At 35.8% G+C, this 21,085-nt stretch overlaps 1 protein-coding gene across 1 annotated transcript in view; it reads left to right on the forward strand.

The window, feature by feature from the left end:
* Window positions 1-21,085, forward strand: part of NDUFAF7 (NADH:ubiquinone oxidoreductase complex assembly factor 7) — an 89,996-nt gene that overhangs the window by 14,792 nt on the left and 54,119 nt on the right. Inside the window, exons 4-5 of the mRNA XM_053711019.1 lie at window positions 5,742-5,852; window positions 8,419-8,632. Of these exons, the coding sequence (XP_053566994.1) occupies window positions 5,742-5,852; window positions 8,419-8,632 (325 nt within the window). The remainder of the gene's footprint in view (window positions 1-5,741; window positions 5,853-8,418; window positions 8,633-21,085) is intronic.

Raw genomic sequence — 21,085 nt, forward strand, 5'->3', positions numbered from 1 at the left:
GACACTCCTAGCTATGGTTGGGCACTTTGTTTATAAAGTTCTAAATATATGTATTCAAACATTTATTTGCCTTGACTCAGAATGTTCAACTTTCCTTATTTTCAGACAGTCAGTTTCATATTTGGGATAATGCATTTTAATTTAACATTTTTCTTACCTTAAAATTTGACTTTTTCCCTGTGGGCTGTTAGGCTCGCGGGGGCTGAAAATGCTTCATTTTATTGCGTCATTCTTGGCGCGGACTTTTTTGGCGCAAAAATTCTATTTCCGTTTCTGGCGTCATACGTGTCGCCGGAAGTTGCGTCATTTTTTGACGTTATTTTGCGCCAAAAATGTCGGCGTTCTGGATGTGGCGTCATTTTTGGCGCCAAAAAGCATTTAGGCGCCAAATAATGTGGGCGTCTTATTTGGCGCGAAAAAATATGGGCGTCACTTTTGTCTCCACATTATTTAAGTCTCATTTTTTATTGCTTCTGGTTGCTAGAAGCTTGTTCTTTGGCATTTTTTTCCCATTCCTGAAACTGTCATTTAAGGAATTTGATCAATTTTGCTTTATATATATGTTGTTTTTTCTCTTACATATTGCAAGATGTCTCACGTTGCATCTGAGTCAGAAGATACTACAGGAAAATCGCTGTCAAGTGCTGAATCTACCAAAGCTAAGTGTATCTGCTGTAAACTTTTGGTAGCTATTCCTCCAGCTGTTGTTTGTATTGATTGTCATGACAAACTTGTTAAAGCAGATAATATTTCCTTTAGTAAAGTACCATTGCCTGTTGCAGTTCCTTCAACATCTAAGGTGCAGAATGTTCCTGATAATATAAGAGATTTTGTTTCTGAATCCATAAAGAAGGCTATGTCTGTTATTTCTCCTTCTAGTAAACGTAAAAAATCTTTTAAAACTTCTCTCCCTACAGATGAATTTTTAAATGAACATCATCATTCTGATTCTGATGATTCCTCTGGTTCAGAGGATTCTGTCTCAGAGGTTGATGCTGATAAATCTTCATATTTATTTAAAATGGAATTTATTCGTTCTTTACTTAAAGAAGTACTAATTGCTTTAGAAATAGAGGATTCTGGTCCTCTTGATACTAATTCTAAACGTTTAGATAAGGTATTTAAAGCTCCTGTGGTTATTCCAGAAGTTTTTCCTGTTCCTAATGCTATTTCTGCAGTAATTTCCAAAGAATGGGATAATTTGGGTAATTCATTTACTCCTTCTAAACGTTTTAAGCAATTATATCCTGTGCCGTCTGACAGATTAGAATTTTGGGACAAGATCCCTAAAGTTGATGGGGCTATTTCTACCCTTGCTAAACATACTACTATTCCTACGTCAGATGGTACTTAGTTTAAGGATCCTCTAGATAGGAAAATTGAGTCCTTTCTAAGAAAAGCTTATCTGTGTTCAGGTAATCTTCTTAGACCTGCTATATCTTTGGCTGATGTTGCTGCAGCTTCAACTTTTTGGTTGGAAACTTTAGCGCAACAAGTAACACATCGTGATTCTCATGATAATATTATTCTTCTTCAGCATGCTAATAATTTTATCTGTGATGCCATTTTTGATATTATCAGAGTTGATGTCAGGTTTATGTCTCTAGCTATTTTACCTAGAAGAGCTTTATGGCTTAAAACTTGGAATGCTGATATGGCTTCTAAATCAACTTTACTTTCCATTTCTTTCCAGGGTAACAAATTATTTGGTTCTCAGTTGGATTCCATTATTTCAACTGTTACTGGTGGGAAAGGAACTTTTTTACCACAGGATAAAAAATCTAAAGGTAAAAACAGGGCTAATAATCGTTTTCGTTCCTTTCGTTTCAACAAAGAACAAAAGCCTGATCCTTCATCCTCAGGAGCAGTTTCAGTTTGGAGACCATCTCCAGTCTGGAATAAATCCAAGCCAGCTAGAAAGGCAAAGCCTGCTTCTAAGTCCACATGAAGGTGCGGCCCTCATTCCAGCTCAGCTGGTAGGGGGCAGGTTACGTTTTTTCAAGGAAATTTGGATCAATTCTGTTCACAATCTTTGGATTCAGAGCATTGTTTCAGAAGGGTGCAGAATTGGTTTCAAGTTGAGACCTCCTGCAAAGAGATTTTTTCTTTCCCGTGTCCCAGTAAATCCAGTAAAAGCTCAAGCATTTCTGAAATGTGTTTCAGATCTAGAGTTGACTGGAGTAATTATGCCAGTTCCAGTTCCGGAACAGGGGGATGGGGTTTTATTCAAATCTCTTCATTGTACCAAAGAAGGAGAATTCTTTCAGACCAGTTCTGGATCTAAAAATATTGAATCGTTATGTAAGGATACCAACGTTCAAGATGGTAACTGTAAGGACTATCTTACCTTTTGTTCAGCAAGGGAATTATATGTCCACAATAGATTTACAGGATGCATATCTGCATATTCCGATTCATCCAGATCATTATCAGTTCCTGAGATTCTCGTTTCTGGACAAGCATTACCAGTTTGTGGCTCTGCCGTTTGGCCTAGCTACAGCTCCAAGAATTTTTACAAAGGTTCTCGGTGCCCTGCTGTCTGTATTCAGAGAACAGGGTATTGTGGTATTTCCTTATTTGGACGATATTTTGGTACTTGCTCAGTCTTTACATTTAGCAGAATCTCATACGAATCGACTTGTGTTGTTTCTTCAAGATCATGGTTGGAGGATCAATTTACCAAAAAGTTCTTTGATTCCTCAGACAAGGGTAACCTTTCTGGGTTTCCAGATGGATTCAGTGTCCATGACTCTGTCTTTAACAGACCAGAGACGTCTAAAGTTGATTACAGCTTGTCGAAACCTTCAGTCACAATCATTCCCTTCGGTAGCCTTATGCATGGAAATTCTAGGTCTTATGACTGCTGCATCGGACGCGATCCCCTTTGCTCGTTTTCACATGCGACCTCTTCAGCTCTGTATGCTGAAGCAATGGTGCAAGGATTACACGAAGATATCTCAATTAATATCTTTAAAACCGATTGTTCGACACTCTCTAACATGGTGGACAGATCACCATCGTTTAATTCAGGGGGCTTCTTTTGTGCTTCCGACCTGGACTGTAATTTCAACAGATGCAAGTCTCACAGGTTGGGGAGCTGTGTGGGGATCTCTGACGGCACAAGGAGTTTGGGAATCTCAGGAGGTGAGATTACCGATCAATATTTTGGAACTCCGTGCAATTTTCAGAGCTCTTCAGTTTTGGCCTCTTCTGAAGAGAGAATCGTTCATTTGTTTTCAGACAGACAATGTCACAACTGTGGCATACATCAATCATCAAGGAGGGACTCACAGTCCTCTGGCTATGAAAGAAGTATCTCGAATTTTGGTTTGGGCGGAATCCAGCTCCTGTCTAATCTCTGCGGTTCATATCCCAGGTGTAGACAATTGGGAAGCGGATTATCTCAGTCGCCAAACGTTGCATCCGGGCGAATGGTCTCTTCACCCAGAGGTATTTCTTCAGATTGTTCAAATGTGGGAACTTCCAGAAATAGATCTGATGGCGTCTCATCTAAACAAGAAACTTCCCAGGTATCTGTCCAGATCCCGGGATCCTCAGGCGGAGGCAGTGGATGCATTATCACTTCCTTGGAAGTATCATCCAGCCTATATCTTTCCTCCTCTAGTTCTTCTTCCAAGAGTAATCTCCAAGATTCTGAAGGAATGCTCGTTTGTTCTGCTGGTAGCTCCGGCATGGCCTCACAGGTTTTGGTATGCGGATCTTGTCCGGATGGCCTCTTGCCAACCGTGGACTCTTCCGTTAAGACCAGACCTTCTGTCACAAGGTCCTTTTTTCCATCAGGATCTGAAATCCTTAAATTTAAAGGTATGGAGATTGAACGCTTGATTCTTGGTCAAAGAGGTTTCTCTGACTCTGTGATTAATACTATGTTACAGGCTCGTAAATCTGTATCTCGAGAGATATATTATAGAGTCTGGAAGACTTATATTTCTTGGTGTCTTTCTCATCATTTTTCCTGGCATTCTTTTAGAATACCGAGAATTTTACAGTTCCTTCAGGATGGTTTAGATAAGGGTTTGTCCGCAAGTTCTTTGAAAGGACAAATCTCTGCTCTTTCTGTTCTTTTTCACAGAAAGATTGCTATTCTTCCTGATATTCATTGTTTTGTACAAGCTTTGGTTCGTATAAAACCTGTCATTAAGTCAATTTCTCCTCCTTGGAGTTTGAATTTGGTTCTGGGAGCTCTTCAAGCTCCTCCGTTTGAACCTATGCATTCATTGGACATTAAATTACTTTCTTGGAAAGTTTTGTTCCTTTTGGCCATCTCTTCTGCCAGAAGAGTTTCTGAATTATCTGCTCTTTCTTGTGAGTCTCCTTTTCTGATTTTTCATCAGGATAAGGCGGTGTTGCGAACTTCTTTTGAATTTTTACCTAAAGTTGTGAATTCCAACAACATTAGTAGAGAAATTGTGGTTCCTTCATTATGTCCTAATCCTAAGAATTCTAAGGAGAAATCGTTGCATTCTTTGGATGTTGTTAGAGCTTTGAAATATTATGTTGAAGCTACGAAATCTTTTCGTAAGACTTCTAGTCTATTTGTTATCTTTTCCGGTTCTAGAAAAGGCCAGAAAGCTTCTGCCATTTCTTTGGCATCTTGGTTGAAATCTTTAATTCATCTTGCCTATGTTGAGTCGGGTAAAACTCCGCCTCAGAGAATTACAGCTCATTCTACTAGGTCAGTTTCTACTTCCTGGGCGTTTAGGAATGAAGCTTCGGTTGACCAGATCTGCAAAGCAGCAACTTGGTCCTCTTTGCATACTTTTACTAAATTCTACCATTTTGATGTATTTTCTTCTTCTGAAGCAGTTTTTGGTAGAAAAGTACTTCAGGCAGCGGTTTCAGTTTGAATCTTCTGCTTATGTTTTTCGTTAAACTTTATTTTGGGTGTGGATTATTTTCAGCAGGAATTGGCTGTCTTTATTTTATCCCTCCCTCTCTAGTGACTCTTGTGTGGAAAGATCCACATCTTGGGTAGTCATTATCCCATACGTCACTAGCTCATGGACTCTTGCTAATTACATGAAAGAAAACATAATTTATGTAAGAACTTACCTGATAAATTCATTTCTTTCATATTAGCAAGAGTCCATGAGGCCCGCCCTTTTTTTGTGGTGGTTATGATTTTGTATAAAGCACAATTATTCCAATTCCTTATTTTATATGCTTTCGCACTTTTTTATCACCCCACTTCTTGGCTATTCGTTAAACTGAATTGTGGGTGTGGTGAGGGGTGTATTTATAGGCATTTTGAGGTTTGGGAAACTTTGCCCCTCCTGGTAGGAATGTATATCCCATACGTCACTAGCTCATGGACTCTTGCTAATATGAAAGAAATGAATTTATCAGGTAAGTTCTTACATAAATTATGTTATTCACGACAAAGTCCATTTAAATTTGATGGTTGCACTCTAGCCTCTCTGAATGAACTATAACCACATTCAGATGTATATTAAACCTTAACAATTTTACAAGGAGTTTAATGTCTCTTTTAATGAACTTGAGAAACAGATGCATTTTGGAAAATAAGTAGATTTTATATTATTACATGTATTGTATAGCTTGTTTGTAATAGTTCTCAGCATAGAAAAATTCCACCTTGGTTGGAAATCCATTTATTCTCTGTTCCATACTAAATGAAAATTATACTATATTCCTGCATGTTTTATGGCATTTTTTTGTATTGTTAAACTTTATTCAAATTAACAAATCACCTACCTTAGCTTTTAGGAATATGGTGCATTAGTGAATGGCTGTCTGCTGGAAAGCCAACATCTTTTCAGTTGGTTGAACTTGGTCCTGGAAGAGGAACACTCACTGACGATATATTACGGGTAAGTGAAGAAGAATAGTATTTCTCCCCCTTCATCTTCCATGAAAATGAGGTACCACGTTTATTATGAGCACAGCAGGTAGCGTGATATTTTGCTTTTTTACTTCCTTAGAAAAGCATGTGATTGGTTCCTTTAAAAGGACAGTGAACACCTGGAGATTTTAATATAAAATGTTTAGTTATGTGTTGCAAAATAATTCATTAATTATTTTGCCCCTTTCTCATGAAAATTGAAGATATTTTTATTCTTAGAGGTGGAAATGCACCCTGCTGATTTTTCTAGGCTTACTCAACTATATATCTCCCTAATTGGCTTTAGCTGATAACAACTTCTAACTTTATGACTGTGACCATCCTTATAGTCAGCAGACTAAAGCCCAGATTGACTCCTCCAAATAAGGCAAACGGGGGGTGGAGTTTGGCTACTGACAAACATTTGCAGTGAAAACTATGTTATTTTGTTTTAAAAAAAACATTAAAGGGACAGTCAACTCCAAAAAATTTATTTTTAAAAAATATAGATAATCCATTTATTACCCATTCCCCAGTTTTGCATAACCAACACTGTTATATTAATATACTTTTAATGTCTATGATTACCTTGTATCCAAGCCTCTTTTGACAGCCCCCTGATCACATGGATATTTATTTATTATCTATTGACTTGCATTTTAGCCAATGTCATCCAGAACCCACGGGCCGGAGCACAATTTTGTCTATATGGCACACATGAACTAGCAGTCTCCTGTTGGGAAAAGCAAATAAAAAAAATAATGTGATAAGAGGCTGCCTGTAGGGGCTTAGAAACAGACAGACATTTGGAGGTTTAAAGGTTATAAAGTATATTAATATAACAATGTAGGTTGTGGAAAGCTGGGGAATGGGTAGTAAAAGCGTTATCTATCTTTTTAAATAATACAAATGTTGGTGTTGACTATCCCTTTAATACTTGGCTGATATGTTATTCCATAGCAACACAACAGAAATGTCTTGTAATTAGAAGTTGTTTTCGGTCCCTTTAAATCTGTTTTTCAGGGCCTCCATAGCAGTGTTTTCTATGGGTGCAGTTAATATAAACCTATAAAGAGGTTGTAACCTCCCCCAATAGCTATGGGTTCTGCTATTGGCTGCACTGGAAGGCCATGTTTCTACACCAAGAATGTAAGAGAAGGAAACATATTTGCAAAGGTGAAATATGCTGACCTATAAGAATGCCTTTATAGCTGTCCCTTTCCAGCTCTGTGAAAAACTTTACCCCTAAAATTGATTAATCAGATAGGTTGAAATGTTCATTTTTAATATCGAAGAGCACATCCTGCTACAGTCTTTATTGGCAATTATTGAAAAAGGGGAATCATTCATTCAGATTTTCATATAGCCTTTTTACTGAGAAATATACATAATGAGTACTCAATACTCGGCATTACATTATTTGTTTTATTAAGCACGCAGACATGTCTTACCTCCTGAAAATATATTTCTTTCTTCAATAGAAAATTCTAAAAGCACCTCTAGTTATATTATTCTCCTCTATTATTTATTTATATATTATATATATATCGATACAGATATACGCTGACTATGTTATTTTATCTTTCAAACAGATACACAGTATGTTTGTCCTGATTTCACATTTTTATGGATACTTTGTGTAGAGATTAAATGCTTTTCCTATATGACTTTTTTTTATATACACTTTTTATTTTTATCCCTATAAACCCCTTTTTTGGGGGGCGCAGTGGTTGTGAATAATTACCTGTGTTTGATTATTATTTCTTGTAACTGCTTTTAAAGGGACAGTCTACACCAAAATTGTTATTGTTTTAAAAGATAGATAATCCCTTTATTACCCATTCCCCAGTTTTGCATAACCAACACAGTTATATTAATATACTTTTAACCTCTGTGATTATCTTGTATCGAAGCCTCTGCAAACTGCCCCTTTATTTCAGTTCTATTGACAGATTTGCAGTTTAGCCAATCACTGCCTGCTCCCAGATAACTTCATGTGCACAAGCACAGTGTTATCTATATGAAATACGTAAACTAACACCCTCTAGTGGTGAAAAACTATTCAAATGCAATCTGAAAGCGGTGGCCTTCAAGGTCTAAGAAATTAGCATATGAACCTCCTAGATTAAGCTTTCAACTAAGAATACCAAGAGAACAAAGCAAAATTGGTGATAAAAGTAAATGGGAACATTGTTTAAAATGACATGCTCTATCTGAATCATGAAAGTTTATTTTGGCCTAGACTGTACCTTTAATAAGAGTCTAAATAACCTACATAAATTTATGCAGCCCCTTTGCAAAACGTTTCGTCTTACAATGGCTATGCGGATGGTATAGCCCATGCAAAGCTACTCTTTCCATTGCTCTCAGTAGTCTGCTCCTGCACTAGTGAAGAAAGAAGCTTCTGGCTGATAGATGTAAATGTACTCTTTAATACACATGGAGTTTGCAATCACTTTAAAGCATAATAAACCCATGATAGTATACTTGTTTAGTGCTTTACAATATGTTGGCGCTTTAACATAAAGTAGTTTACATATTAATTATTGTTTCAGGTCTTCAGACAGTTTGGCCATTTACTGAATACATGTGACATCTCTGTACATCTGGTAGAAGTGAGTCCAAAACTCAGCGATATCCAGGCACTAAATTTAACTGGAAGTCCCATTGAGACGGATAATGATGAAAATTCCAGTGTGTACAAGAAAGGAACTACTAAAACAGGGCTTCCTGTTAGCTGGTATCAAGACTTACAAGATGTACCAGAAGGTATTGTTTATGACTTGTCTTGTTTTCATAATAAAATCTATTGTTTAAAGGGATATTGTACACTAGATTTTTCTTTGCATAAATGTTTTGTAGATGATCCATTAATATAGCCCACCTGGGAGTGTTTTTGTAACAATGTATAGTTTTGCTTATTTTTTAATAACATTGTGCTGAGTTTCAGGCTCCTAACCAAACCCCAAAGTATCAGATGTAGACCCAGGTCTACAGATTCTTACTGCAATTGTTTGTGTAATCTGTCTTTTCATACACAGGGAAGGGAGGGGGGGTCTGCTTTCCCAGCCTCTTTTACTGAGTGTCCCAGCCTAACCTCAATAACAGTGCTAAACTGGGAGATTCTATTTAAGATTTTACACTGGATTTTTAGATCAGTATCTGTGCATATTCGTCTTTAAAGTAGTGTTTATTACTTATAGTTAACTGAAAATTGGTGTTCACTGTCCCTTTAAATTATAATTATTTTAAATGTGCTGGGATTTGACTAGCAAAAAATATAAATTTATATCTACGTATTGAGTTTGGCTGAAAATGTGAGTCATTTTGTCTCTCGCTCACTTGCTCTTCTTTCTTTTTCTCTCTCTTTCTCCATCCTAAATACATAATGCAGAAATAAAGTTTATTTCACATCTTACACTATAAATATGGGCAATGAGTTCTTTCTTTGTTGTTACTCTGAAAGGGAATGGAGGGGGAGACTGGACAAGAAGGGGTTAATAAGCACTCATTCCTATATTAAATGGTAAATGAGTTGAACCTTTCAACTATGTATTGGGAAGATAATTAAGTTAAAACTTATTTTTATTAAACCACTATAAAAGAGAGTGTCAAAAGAATGAACACTCTTACCATTACCAAAATAGCTCCACACTCACACTAAACACTCACACTATTAATTATTATGCTGCAATATACCCAGACAATGAAACACAGATTCAACCACCCCCCTGTATTCCTGGCCAGTAACAGGATACGCTGGCTTCAGGTGACAGGGATGGTTTATATACTGAGTGACATTTCCCTTGCAGCTGTTAAATAAAGCGTAAGTGTCAAAAGATAGAAAATATAAAAACACTATGCTTAACCAAGCATACTAATGTGCTCCGCACAAACGCGTTTCGGCCGAGTAGCGGCCTTTCTCAATGTGCAACTTCGAATTGACAAGACGAGTGTCTCATTGTGAGTGCCTAATATACCTATCTGAAGTTTCATTTGCCCAATCGCAGCGTGCGTATTGTGTACGCCCACCTGCAAGCCAATCACATGCTATTTACTATTCGCGTGTCATGGATTGAGAGTCGTTATGCGATTGGTCACTCCTGAAATCCTCTTAGCCAATCCCTGATGACCTTTAGTTCTCTCCGGTCAGTGAGAGGAATGGATGTTAAGATAGCTGTGGATAAGGTCACTCTGAGTAGTGCAATTCTATGTGCACCCTGAAATTATAATTCCAATGGCCAGTTATGTTTTAAAGACCAAAGCGTCAGCATTTACGGTGTACAAACGATATATACACAGCATGCCACACGGTTCTATATCATAGATAACAATTAAGGCTCATTGTTAGATTTATTATTATTGATAGCCTTAACGGTACATTGCATAAAGCATTTATTACTAGGTAAATACAATAAGGTAAAATTGATGTATTCAGCTTTAGCTGTCTCATTTATAGAGATCATTCCTCATTATATAAAGAGTAGCAAATACCCAGATGTGGAATGATTTATAAGTCACCACTGCATAGATATTATATCGTCACACATACTGGAAAACAGTTATATATCGTCACACTTACTGGAAAGCAACACTGTGCCTATGTAAATAGAGAATCCTGCTGGATATCATCACACCATAAATATTATATTGTCACACATACTGGAATGCAATGCTGTGCCTATATAAATAGAGAATTCTGCTGGTGTGATGCTTCATTATGAAATCATTGTATGATATGTGGAATAATGAAGAATACATAACTCCTTGTTTGCTACGATCTATTATGTGTAGTTTAACATCTGATTTACTACATGTGTGGAGACAAGCAAAAGGCAAGCCAATATAGATTCTATGGTTCTATAGTTTGACTATCATTTACAAAATATTGTGACCATTACCTTATTGAATTATAGCATACTCCGCTGTGCATATCACAATATTGTCTAAGGAATTGTCTCTGGGTGCACATAAGAATGCAACTAACTAGAGAACATCAAATTAGGTTATATCATTACAAGAAATAAAATTGAGTCTTACATTAAAATATTAGAGGAATGCCCAAAAATTGTTATTCTCATTCATGCCATTAGGCATGACAGTATTAAGATTAAAAATCCATCTCGCTTCTTTTTTTAGCAAGATTTGTTCCATATCGCTGCCCCGTATGCCAGGGCGTGTACTTTCTAGTCCCCAGAATTTGAAAGTATTGGTTTTTCCTTTATGATGGTGTAGAAAATGCCTGGCAACACTAGTGATTTGTTTGCCTTTTTCTACATCCTTTGCTGCGTTCCTTATATTGCTGATGTGCTCAGTGATTCTAACCCCCATTTGTCGAGTAGTCATGCCTACATAAAAACAATTGCAGCTACATGACAGACAATAGATCACATTTGAAGTTTTGCAAGTGATGTGATTCTGAATTGTCCACTTCCTATTGAATCTGTCCATCATGTATTTCTTTTTGACCATATATGTGCAGTTTTTGCAATTGCCACATGCTATGGATCCTTTATATAACGGGGCTTTTTTGGCATTTCTGTCAAAATGACTAGAGGTTAATTGATCACTTAAATTGTTAGCACGTCTATAGGTACACAAAGGATTCTGTGGAATTATGGACTTTAACTGTTCATCTAGTTGTAAGATATGCCAGTGTTTTGATAGTATGTTGGATACCTGTTGGCTTTGGTTGCAATATGTGGAGATGAATCTTAAAGGATTTGATTTTGCCTCTATCTTTTTGGGTCTTAAAAGTTCCTCCCTATTTTTATATAATGCTTTCTGATAGGCTCTTTTAAGAGATTTTCTAGAGTAACCCCTCAGAAGTAGTCTATTCCTTAATTCATTAGCAGCCTTTTGGAAGGATTCAAGTGATGAACAATTTCTCTGTATCCTTAAATACTCACCAATTGGTAAACTCCTAATAGTATTAGGATGATGAGAAATATTAGCGTTAAGGATATTATTTGTGGCCGTAGGCTTTCTAAAGGTTTCCGTCTCTAGATTGTTGTTACATTTTAAGATAGATAAATCTAGGAATTCTACCTTTTTGTCATCAAATGTCATGGTGAGATATAATCCAAAGGGATTGTCATTTAGGATCAAAATGAACTCATGGAGTAGTTCTATAGAGCCCTCCCATACAAACAAAATGTCGTCTATATACCTGGACCAGTGGGTGATGTACTTGGTAAACTGCAGAAGATTCGTATGGAAAACTACAGTTTCCTCCCACCAGCCCAGGTATATATTGGCGTAAGTAGGGGCACACGATGTCCCCATTGCGGTTCCACACTGTTGGAGATAAAACTTTCCATCAAAGACAAAATAATTGTGTTCTAACACAAATTCCAACAGGTCTATGATGAATTGCTTAGTTTCATCCGTGAGGTCTTTATTTTTTGACAGAAAATAGGACACTGCTCTGCAGCCCCACTTTTTGTCTATACTTGTATATAAAGACTCCACGTCACAGGTTACTAATATAGATTCCGGTCTTACAGTCAATTTGTTCATTTTGTTCAGTATATGCATAGTATCTCTGGTATGAGAGGGCAAAGCATCCACTATATACCTGAGTCTGGCATCCACGTATCTACTGGCCTTTTCAGTCATTGACCCAATGCCAGAGACAATTTGGTCTTCCTGGTGGGCATTCCAGACTTTTATGGATCTTAGGTAATAAATAAAGTGTTGCTATTGTGGGGTGTTTAACTTCAAGAAATTGTAACTCTTTTTTGTCAATGATGCCATCAGCAGCTGCTGAACAGATCAATTTATTATACTGTTTAAGAAAATCCTCCGTTGGGTTTCCAAAAAGATTTTTATAATTTTTAGGGTTATTTAATTGTTTTTTAACCTCTATAGTGTACATTTCAGTGGGCCATAATACAATATTCCCTCCCTTGTCACTCTGTTTGATTTGGACATCAGTCCATTGTTTCATAGATTTCAACGCCAATTTTTCTTCTTCAGAAAAATTGTCTTCTAATGTGTCCATTTCTGGTGGAATTGCTAATATGTCTTTGCACACTAAATCAAGAAACGTTACAGTATTATGTGAGGTACTAGCTGGAGGTATAAATTGAGATTTAGTTTTTAGTATGTCGCGCCACTTTGTATCACTATATACTGTCTCTTTGGGATCCCTTTCAGATTCTTCAAGGAGGGAGATAAGATCTTTTATTGCTATTGCATCATCACTATCTAAACCCTCTATGTCTGAACTGGAGGAGAAATATTTCTTAAGTAGTATTTTCCTTGTGAATAGATGTAAATCTTTGATTGTCTCAAACTTGTCAAGTTTAGCTGTGGGGACAAAAGACAGGCCTTTTTTTAAAACTGTGATCTGAGTCTCAGTTAAGATTTTGTCAGATAAATTAATTATATTTAGTTCTTGTTGACTTGTTTCTTTTTGGGGAATGATTTCTGATTGAATTTGACTTGTTTTCTGGTTCTGGGTTTGTTTGCCCCTCCCTCTTCGAATTCTACGTCTAAAGGGATATCCCCAGTGTTATTATGTGGGGTAATTCTCCTATGTAGAATGGGTTTAGGTCTTACTTCATCCTCAGAGATATCACCATCTGTGGTTTCACAATCTCTGTCAGAATAGTCTGAATCTATATTACCAGATTTGGTATTCCATGAATAAACAGCTTTATTAGCATAGTCAGTCAGATCTCGGTCAATCTTTTTTTCTTTTTTATTTGCAATGTATTTCGCAAACCTCTCTACCTCTTCCTTAGTTTTAGTATAGGATTTCTGAAAGTCTTCCTTTGACTCATATTGTTTAAGTTCACTGCCTATTTTAGTTATTTCCTCATTCAACTCACTAAGTTTGTCCATCTCATGCTCTACCAGATATCCTATGAGTTTGAAAGAGCATTCAGACAAGGCATCTTCCCATTTAGATTTGAGTGTGGGTTTGAGGTCTTGGAATGTAGGAAACATTTTTAACCTTAGGCCCCTAGGTATAACCTGGTTATCCTTGTAAAAATTAAACATTCCTATATTCCATTGTCTTTTAATTTGACGTTTGCGAATACGTTTTAAATTTTTAAGAGATAATAACCATTCCCCTATTTGTGTGTTGTCAATTGTGTTTTTACTTTGTAAGTCAGTTGTTAGTTTTTTAATGTCTTCTGACCATTGGAGCATTTCTGCTCCCAAATCAAAGCCTGCCATGGTTGGTAAGTGGAAATAATTTTAAATATCACGTGCTCAAAGACTAAGAGAAAAAAAATGGTTTACCCACTAAGTAACTATTACAAAGGAAAGAAAAAGTCTGGCACTGTGAAAATAATATAGTAGGAAAAAAGGGATATTAAATTCCCTGGTGCTAACCCTTAATATAATTATTCTGAAAGGGAATGGGGGGGGGGAGACTGGACAAGAAGGGGTTAATAAGCACTCATTCCTATATTAAATGGTAAATGAGTTGAACCTTTCAACTATGTATTGGGAAGATAATTAAGTTAAAACTTATTTTTATTAAACCACTATAAAAGAGAGTGTCAAAAGAATGAACACTCTTACCATTACCAAAATAGCTCCACACTCACACTATTAACTATTATGCTGCAATATACCCAGACAATGAAACACAGATTCAACCACCCCCCTGTATTCCTGGCCAGTAACAGGATACGCTGGCTTCAGGTGACAGGGATGGTTTATATACTGAGTGACATGTCCCTTGCAGCTGTTAAATAAAGCGTAAGTGTCAAAAGATAGAAAATATAAAAACACTATGCTTAACCAAGCATACTAATGTGCTCCGCACAAACGCGTTTCGGCCAAGTAGCGGCCTTTCTCAATGTGCAACTTCGAATTGACAAGACGAGTGTCACATTGTGAGTGCCTAATATACCTATCTGAAGTTTCATTTGCCCAATCGCAGCGTGCGTATTGTGTACGCCCACCTGCAAGCCAATCACATGCTATTTACTATTCGCGTGTCATGGATTGAGAGTCGTTATGCGATTGGTCACTCCTGAAATCCTCTTAGCCAATCCCTGATGACCTTTAGTTCTCTCCGGTCAGTGAGAGGAATGGATGTTAAGATAGCTGTGGATAAGGTCACTCTGAGTAGTGCAATTCTATGTGCACCCTGAAATTATAATTCCAATGGCCAGTTATGTTTTAAAGACCAAAGCGTCAGCATTTACGGTGTACAAACGATATATACACAGCATGCCACACGGTTCTATATCATAGATAACAATTAAGGCTCATTGTTAGATTTATTATTATTGATAATCAATAATAAATCGCATAACGACTCTCAATCCATGACACGCGAATAGTAAATTAAACACTGAGCAGAAGTCAGTGGGGTTTTTTTTTGCAACTAGCTCCCAGTAGTAGTAGGGGAAGCGTAAAAATGCGAGTGTGTAATATTCCACTAAATATTCATAAACTGTGTTCATCCTGTCAACCTCATACATCCCATTAAAATAGTAAGTAGCTATTGGTGTTAAACTTTTTTTTAATTCTTGCACATACTTACATACTGTTACTTGTAAATACATTTCGTTATTATATCATTTATGTATGTGTCCGTATCTCTTAAAACAAGTTAGTTTAATCTCTTGTTTGCTAATAGTACAACTGAGTTACTGTGTCGCGAAATGATGTAGGTCTAAAAAGTGTGTCACCGACATGAAAAGTTTGGAAAGCTCTGCCCTAGAGTCTCCAGAATATACACCTGATCTTAATATTTCAAACTCCCTTTCTCGCTGGTGCTTCATCAGTTAGGATATTAAACTTCTCTAGCTGAAGAGTACCAATTTACTGGAAATATATCTAATATAGCTAGCTCTGCAAATGTCTCAGAGGTTAAAAAAGGATGCAATATTTGTTTCTGAATCTGTAATGTATATGTTTTAATTATAGGTAACCAGCCCGATATGAATCTTTTTATTTTATGTTCCTTAACACTCTTCATATGAAATGATTAAAAAACAATATGATTTCGAATTTCCTTAATTATCCTAGCCAGTGAGGGTGCAGCTGTAGCTTTCCAGTTTTTTACGATCAAATGTCTTACCAATAGTATAAGTATATTTAATATTTTAACTTGTATTCCTAACTCAGTTGTATATCTATTTAAAAACATAACTGATTCCATATCTATATATATATTTGAGTTGTAAAGTTTATTTATCCAAAAAACTACCTTCTGCCACACCTGCTTCATTTTAGGACAAAGATAAAACATATGACAAATATCTGCCTTTAACAAATTACAGCGTGGGCAACTAGCCATTTGTAATGGATACATTTTTGCTACACGTGCTGGCGTTATATAAAAGTTATTGATACGTTTAAAATGAGATTCTTTCCAGCTCATAGATATAGCTAACTTCCTTGTAGTCAAAAAGCTTGCATTCATTCTTGATAACTCTAAGTTAGGAAAATTAAGTTTCCATTTATCATAGGTTTTATTCAAGGAGATAAGGCTTTGCTTAGCGAGTAAAATATCATATAGCAGAGAGATAGACGTAGAGCCTGCTATATATTGATGTATATATACTTTAATATCTGTCCATTCCTTAGATTGATTCCTATCCTTCCTCATATCCTCAATATAGTGTCTTACTTGTAAATAGGCAAAAAAACTAGTTCTGGGTAGTTCAAATTGTAATAAAAGGGTTTCAAAAGATACTACCCACCAGTCGTTCGTTAATAATTGTCCAATATATTTCAAACCTTTATCTGACCATTTTCTAAAGTTATCTTGATTAATTCCGGGTATGAAACTTGGATTGCCCATAATAGGAAGATAATCTGAATAGTATGGATCCATATCCAATATAGCACACAGTTTATACCAGGCTATAATAATATTTTTAAAGGATATCAAGCAATCTACATTCATCGGAAGTACTTTCAAAGGGCAATGTAAGATTGCTTTCAGAGAAAAAGGATATACAAAAAAACTCTCAATATCATTCGATGAGACCATATTTATATCTATCATCCACTCAATTGCTATTTTAGCTAAAAAGGCTATATTATAAATATGAATATCTGGTAATGCAAGACCTGCCATTCTATAGGGTTGGGTCATTTTTTTTAACGCTATTCTTGGTTTCTTGTCTTTCCAGATAAAGTTAGAAAAAGCAGAGTTAATTCTCCATCGATCCTGGCAATTGATAAAAAGAGGAAGGTTTTGGAGAAGATATAATAATCTGGGGAAAACAATAGTTTTAATTAAATTTACTCGGGCTGATATTGAAAGGGGAAGAGATACCCATAACTTTAAGTCTGCAATAATTTTTTGAATCAAAGGACAAAAATTTTCTGCATACCATTTATTGGGATTGGGACTGAGCTTAATACCTAAGTAATTAAGAGTTTCTGTGGTTTTAAACGGTATCTGTTGCAAGCTGGTATTAGTTTTATTTAACCACATAATTTCACTCTTATTACAATTTATATTATACCCAGAAAACGATGCAAAGAACTGTAAGGTGTCTACTATTAATGGGATTGAATGGGTAGTGTTCTGAAGAAAGATCAAAAGATCATCAGCGTACAGCAATATTTTTAGCCTACTTGCTCCTAGCTTTATTCCTGATATTATATCCCTAAGCCATATTGCTAGCGGCTCTACGGCTAAATTAAACAATAATGGGGATAGCGGGCAGCCCTGTCTCGTACCTCTACCCATTATAATTTTTGGCGAAAGAGACCCATTCACCAGCAGATAAGAAATAGGATTCTTATAGAGATTAGTTATAAAAGACAAAAATTGGTTATGGAATCCAAAATGTGATACTGAACTGAATAGATATTCCCAATTAATCGAATCAAACGCCTTTTCGGCATCAAGTGTAAGGATTACTAGATCCTGACTCAATTGGGGATTCCTTGTTCCATTTATGGACCATATGTAATCAACATATGTAACAAGTTTTCTAATATTTTTCGATGAATTCCTATTTATCATAAAACCAGTTTGATCTGGATGGATGATATCAGTGAGACAATGCGCAAGCCTACCAGCTATTATAGAAGTTAATATTTTATAATCCGCATTTAACACTGATATAGGTCTGAATGAGGCAGGGTCTTCCGGGTCTTTCCCTTTTTTAAATATTAAAGATATATTAGCTGCTGAAAAATAATTTGAAATGGGCTTATTTAAGATAAAATAATTATTATAAAGCTTTTGTAAAGTGGGTGATATGTCCTCTATTAAAATTTTCAGGTATTCTACTGGGAAGCCATCTGGGCCTGCGGCTTTATTCAATTTCGCTTTTTTTATTGCCTCAGTCACTTCCTCCAGTGATATAGGAGCGTTTAGTAAGATTACATTTTCCTGAGTTATTTTCGGGATTTTAATTTTAGCCCAAAATTCTTCCTGCTTTGCTAAATCGCTTTCTTTCTCAGAGTATAAATTCTGATAATAATCATAAAAAACCCCTCATAATCTCTGCATTATCCGTAAATCTTGTCTCCCTCTCTTTAACTGCAAGTATATAGTTTTTTTTTCCTATTTCTAACTAACATTGCTAAATATTTGGCTGAGCATCCATGGAAAGCCCTAAAATGCATGTTAAGTCTAGTATTCTCTTCTTGAGCTTTTTGTTCTAAAAATAGATCCCTTTCCTGCCGAGCCTTAATATATTTTCCCCACTTTTCATTACTATGATTATTGAAAAATCTCCTGTATGCATTCCTGACACAATTCATCACTTGCTTTTCAATTGAATTTACTTTTTTCTTTCTAGTATAAACATAGGCACTTATCTCTCCTCTTAAGACAGCCTTAGATGCCTCCCAAAAATTTTCAATCGGATTATACTGTGCTATATTCAATGTACAATAATCTTTCCACTTCTGTCTTAACCAATTATTAAATCTAAGATTATTATATAGATATCTAGGAAAGTAGAAAGTATTTACTTTGTCTTTAGCTTTACCAAATATATCAAAATGGAGCGATATAATAGCATGATCGGAGATCATTATGTCATTTATAGACGCCTGAGATTTAACAATAGACAGGGATTCTGAAATAAATATATAATCTATTCGTGAAAAAGTTTTGAAGGACTTAGATTCACAAGTGAATTTAATTTTATCAGGATTCTTAGCTCTCCAGATATCAATTAATTTTAAATGAGAACAGAAATTTTTAAAATATTTAGCCTGTTTATTATATCGGACACGGTGATCTACGTTAAATCTCTCTAGGTCAGGATATAAACACATGTTAAAATCTCCGGCTACAATGAGATTATATTTAATATATGGGAATAATTTAACTTTCATATTATCCCAAAAAGAGGGGGAAAATCCATTAGGCCCGTATATATTACATAATATTACTTTTGTATTATTTATTTGGACTTGTGCAATAACATATCTAGCCTCTACATCTATCTCAATGCTTGTGACACTGTACGTCAAATCTTTATTAAACAGAATTGCCACCCCACTTTTTCTACCTATACTAGGGGCTCCTATAACTTTTCCCACCCATTTTGCTTTCAACTTGACCATTTCACTATCTTTTAAGTGGGTTTCTTGGAGGAAAGCAATACTTGGTGTCAATTTACCTAACGTTTTTATGATCAATTTACGTTTAGCCGGGGAAGAAATACCCCCCACATTCCAGGATAATATCTTAAAATTTTTACAAAACTCTATCATAGACCCAAAATTAGAATCCTATCTTCCAGAGCGCAGGGGGGGAGGGGAGAGAGAAGGGAGAAGAAAAAAACAAAACAAAAAAAAAACAATCATACAGGGACATAAAATAAAAACCATATAACCTTAGAAATCTTACAAAAGATTTTACTGCTATTAGATTCTCTCTCAGTTCTGTAGAGAGTCAAGATTAGCTATGAATTCCTTAGCTTCAGCTACAGTGTTTAAGTTTTTCATTGTGCCATCCTTTTCTATAATAATTCTCGCGGGATAAACCATTTGTGCTTTTATACCTTTGTCTATCAATTGTGAGCAGTAGGGAGCCATATTTCTCCTCTTTGAGGAAGTCTCATTCGAAAAATCTTGAAATATAAAAACTTTTTACTGGCAATCGTGAATGTGTCTATTTTCCTATACAACTTGAGCAACTCAACTTTATCTTGAAATCTCAAAACCTTGAATATGCACACTCTATTTCTTAAAGAGCCATCTTCATTATATTTCCTAGGACCTACCCTATGTGCTCTTTCTATCTGCAAAGGTAATTTAGCGGGAGGAAATCCCAATAACTGGGGTAGAGTGTTAGAAGCAAAATTCAGCATATTTTCAAACTCTGCTGTCTCTGGGAGACCTACTACTCTTAAATTATTCCGCCTGGAGCGATCCTCCATATCCTCAAGGCGAGATTGTAAATTTTTGATCTTAGAATCTTGTTTGGCTAATATATTATCATGGTTATTCACCAAGTCTTCCACATCCGAGATTCTATTTTCCGCTTCTGTTAGCCTTGCAGAAAATTGCTTTACTTCAGTAGCAAGCATATCTAAATTTATAGCAATATTAGAGAGGTCTTTTTTAATTGCCTCAAATTGCGGTGTAAAAAGCAAATTTATTTGGGCTATCAATATTTGAGGATCATTTAAAGATTCATTAGTAGTCTCAAGGCTGCCCTCTGGCATTTTATTACCCTTCTTTTCTCTTGATTTGGAAGGCATTATTGGTGAACTTTGTCTGGCTTGTGTGACAAACCTTTCCATTGGATGGAAAGGAAAAGAAAAGAATAATAATAAAAATAAATGGATGATAGTAGGGTAATCGTGGGATTACTGACATGCGATGAGTGAAGGGTGAGTGTTGAGTGACTAAATGTGTGAAGTGCAAACCTTCTGGGGAAAAAAAAAAAAAAAAGTGACAGGTGTATCAAAAAATAAAAATTACATTCAAATTACAGGATAGTGTGACCGTGAAGTGCTGATGTGTGCAATATATACAGACAAAATTAATAACTATGCAAAAAATCAATGCTAACAACCTTTAAATGCCTGAGATTCAGACTACAACTGCTCCCTCCTATTTGGAACAATATTTGAAATAGATGCAGAAACAATGTATCAGTATTAACTAAACAACAGAGTTATAATAATCCAAGAAATTAAGGAAAAGAAAAAGGAAAAAAAAAAAAGACACTTAAACTCTTTACCAACCACCTATCAGCTTCTGAATAGCAAAACAGGACAGTATTATGCCAAAATAATGATATTATTTGTTAACACTGTTTCA

The sequence above is a fragment of the Bombina bombina genome, chromosome 4 (assembly GCF_027579735.1).
Source record: "Bombina bombina isolate aBomBom1 chromosome 4, aBomBom1.pri, whole genome shotgun sequence".
In the NCBI taxonomy this organism is placed as follows: domain Eukaryota; kingdom Metazoa; phylum Chordata; class Amphibia; order Anura; family Bombinatoridae; genus Bombina; species Bombina bombina.